This window comes from Camellia sinensis, chromosome 14 (genome assembly GCF_055761805.1).
Source record: "Camellia sinensis isolate YWXY chromosome 14, ASM5576180v1, whole genome shotgun sequence".
In the NCBI taxonomy this organism is placed as follows: Eukaryota; Viridiplantae; Streptophyta; class Magnoliopsida; order Ericales; family Theaceae; genus Camellia; species Camellia sinensis.
This window is the reverse complement of record NC_138974.1, coordinates 89,951,157-89,955,119: the sequence shown is the minus strand read 5'-3', so window position 1 is coordinate 89,955,119 and position 3,963 is coordinate 89,951,157. Positions and strand designations below refer to the sequence as shown.

Genomic DNA, 3,963 nt, shown 5'->3' with positions numbered 1-3,963 from the left:
TTGCCTTTATTTCATATGTTGCCCTATTTTGAAAGAGAGTAGTATGTGAACGTAAGTATGTTTATGTATATATATATATCGATGTAATTGTCTTCAATTAAGAAGATAGATAAGAAGGTATATACTTCATGTGACAACAAATTGTTGATGGGTACAACTTCAAATGTTTCAAAAGATGAAGTTGGAGATGGTAACAGAAACATGTGTTTTGAATTTGCAATTTCTTTAATTTTTGTGGGTTTGCTATTTGCCTGCATTAATGTAATGAAGGAGCTATTAGTACAGGTTAGATGTGAAGGCAGTAAAGTGAATATAATGTTTGTGATTTGTACCAGTCATGCAACGATTGTATTTCAGGCATGTTGGCATCGAAGATGAATTCAGTTGTTGGAGTAGTTGATAGAGAGCATCCTGTAATTGTAGTTTAAAGTGTAAGCATAATTTTATTCTTCTAGGTATTCGATGATGGAAAATATATGATAGTTATGTGGCATTTTCTGTTAGAGGAAACGGTATGTTTACCTACCATTGAATGTAGCTGCTCTGAGGTTGATTGTTGTTGATAGAGACATTCGAAAGTGTGTTATTAATAAATTTGTGTACTTGTTAATTTGAACTTCGAAATATCTATTATGTTAATATAATATGTAGGATGTGCATGGAAATTGGTAGAGAACTAATGATTGATCGATGAGAAAGATTTCTCGAACTTTAGATGGTTGTCCATCAATTCGCTTTGTGATTGTTCTTGTCGGCAGAACATTAGTTACAATAGCAGCAATATCTGTTGGGCATGTAACATAAATGTGAATGGTAGGTAATTAAAAGCGTAATTGTGCTGCTATTAGTTGTGGTATACATATGAATTTAGCAAATTTGATATTTGTTGTAATGTAGTTGAATGCATGTGCTAGCTGGATGAAAAAGTATGTTTCTAATGCATTTGCTTCTTCTGTTGTTTTAGTTTGTTCAATTGATATATGAGATTTTAGCATGATTTGAATTATGTTGTCAACAATTCTATTTCGAGGGTCAATGTATTTGATGATACCATTTGAAAAATAGTATGTCTTGTATACATTGAGTAGGCCATCATCAAAACACGTATCTTGAATTTGTGAGCCCTAATATAGTGTAATATTGGTTATAATGAGTAGTTGGGTTCTACATTTAGTGTGTGTGTGTGTGTGTGTGTGTGTGTGTGAGGTTTTTGTTTGTTGCTAAAAGTAGGATAATGCAATATGTTGTTAGTAGTGTATTCAATATACCTCACTATCTACTATGATGAATTGTTGGATAGTAGTTGTCCCAAGCTTGCTTGTACGAGGGGGTTGTTTTTCAATGACACGAAGTTTGGCTTTCCATCTGCGCGATTTGTCAGATAACTCACGAATCATTATAGGTTTCTCTTCCATTGTTCCTACAAATGCAAATATGGGTGTAAGTGAATCTGTGTGCATGTATACATGGATTTGCTACATATTGTGATATATAAGATTAATTTGATTGATTTGTTATTGAGTTTGGGTGCAAGTGTATATGGATTTGTTTATGTTGGAGGATATGTTGCATTTAGTGTGGATTGTCCAATTCTTGTAGAGTTTGTTGGGTTTACCTGTTATGTTTTTTTGATAAAATCTTTGTAGACAACATTTCGTGTCATGTTGGACATGTGTTTTGATTGTTTGGCCGGTTTTATGAGGATTTTTACAGCAGATGATCGTTGTGCTCTTAAAAGTGCGACGTATAATTGTCCATGGGAGAACACAGGTTGTGGAAGATAAATGCCGACTTGCTCTAAGGTTTGTCCTTGAGCCTTGTTGATGGTCACTGCAAAACAAGGTCGAATTGGAAATTGTTTGCGTTGAAATTGGAAAAGGTAGTTATCTGTTTTGGCTGGTTCAAGTTGAATCCTAGGGATCAAAACTGAATTTCCCTGATAATGGCCAGTTGCAATTTTAGTATGGATAACATTATTTTTTAGAGCTTTGCATATTAATCCCACATTGTTGCACATTCCTACAGCCAGGTTTATGTTTCTGAGAAGCATTATTGGGCAAGACTGTTTCAGTTGTAGTTGGTGGGGAGACATTCCATTTGGAATCAAGCTATGAAGGAATTCTTGTGGGTAGTTTTCTTGTTTGTCATTTGTCGTTTTGTCAAAGCTAGTGTATGTGTATGTACTTTCTGGGAATTTATCCATCAAGACTTTGTTGATTTCGTCTATGAATTCATTCTTATGAGTCAAGATGGCTCAAGATGTCAAGTATTTTGATTTGAATACATTTTCAGTGAAATTTGGATAGATGTGTTCAACCAATGTTAATATTGGATTTGAGCCCTCTTTTGTGCTGATAGTCATGCATTCATGTATTGTGATTAAGTCCTCATCTATGTTGTTGTAAGTTCCATTGCCGACGTCTAATAAGAAATCAAAAAATTGAGGATCGTGTAATGCTCGCATGTTTTCTGTTTGTCGAAGAATGTGAAGATGAGGCCAGAGTGTTGATTCAACCAAGCTGTTGTTTATGCATTCCTCGCGAGTGGATTGGGGACTAACAGGAAGAACTTGTCAGAAATCACCGCCAAATACTACAACTTTTCCAGCGAAGATGGTCTCATTTGAGCAAACATCACGTAACATTGCCTCGAAAGCTTCAATATTTTGTTTTTTTGCCATAGGCGCTTTATCCCAAATGATTAATTTCACTTTTCAAATAAGTGTGGCAATTGCACTTTGTTTCCCAACATTACAGCTAGTTGAAATGTTGATGTCTAAAGGTATTTTGAAGCGAGAATGTGCGGTGCGGCCGCCAGGTAGGTTAGCAGCAGCTATTCCCGTGCTAGCTGTTGTTATAGCTATAGATCCTTCTGAGCATATAACAGCAAGCAATCCACCTCCTAAGTATTGCTTTATGTGATGCATAATTAGATCGAAAGCAGTACGCTGTGCATTGTTTAGGAGTAGTTTCATATGTATGTCTTCTTCTGAAATTGGGATTTGTAGTTCAGTCTCAATTTCCTTGGTAGGTTTGTTTCGTATAATGGAAGCTTTATTGTATGCTGGAAGGTTGTAATCTGTAATTTTCTTGCCCATTGATTCGATGAAACTTGCAATATAGTCAAGCGTGATGTTTCGTACTTGTTCTGCTTTGAGTTGTAGATTTTGTCTATAGTCTTGTGATAGAGCATCATAAAATTTCTCCCACAATGATCTTGGATTGTTAGGTTCACAAAAAACTAATAGTGTTGTAAACAAACGCCTCAACGCGAAAGGCATTTAGAAAACACTTGCTTCTACACGGCATTCTTCAGTAGCATTGTCTTTCTCAAGCAAGCATCGTTTTCCAGCAGCTTCTCTGAATGAGGAGCATATTTGCCCATCTATAGTACACAAGTTTATGAAACTTGTAGCTCCTCTTATATGTGTTAGAAGTATACGTAGGAAGTATCGTTCTCCTTCCGAAGGGTTGGCCGATACAATTCTTCCAATTGTTCCACTTCTTTGACGTGGTTTCCAATATCTATCTTGAACATTCCAAACATAATTTTCAGGGAATTCAAAGTATAACCATTGCCTAGCAGATGTGTTTTCCTTGTTCGTCGCAAAATATTCAGTGAGCATAGTTCTAGAAGCACGCCCAGATTGTAGAGCACTTGGCAAATTATCTTCTTCCTTGAAATTTACAAGTTGCATGTTTGGCAAGTGTAAATGGAAAGCTAAAACTATTGGGGAAATATTGTTAAGTGTGAATTTGTAAATACGACATGCAGCTTCAGGTGGAGATATCCAACGAGCAGATTAGTATGCATTATTCTCATCAATAATTGAGTCGTTATCATAAGCAATGAAATGGAAAGAAACACGATCATGCCCTTTCTATACATATTTGTACAAATATTTTACAGCTTTGATTGTGGAGTAAATTTCAACATTCATGTGGCAATCGAACTTTGCAAGTA

General features: G+C 35.7%; 1 protein-coding gene across 1 annotated transcript; it reads right to left on the bottom strand.

Moving 5' to 3' along the window:
* Nucleotides 1–3,280: 3,280 nt before the first annotated feature.
* Nucleotides 3,281–3,697, bottom strand: LOC145807169 (uncharacterized). The gene has a single exon (XM_082905107.1). It carries the CDS (start codon nt 3,695–3,697, stop codon nt 3,281–3,283), a length of 417 nt encoding a protein of 138 aa, XP_082761233.1.
* Between the last annotated feature and the right edge of the window lie 266 nt (nt 3,698–3,963).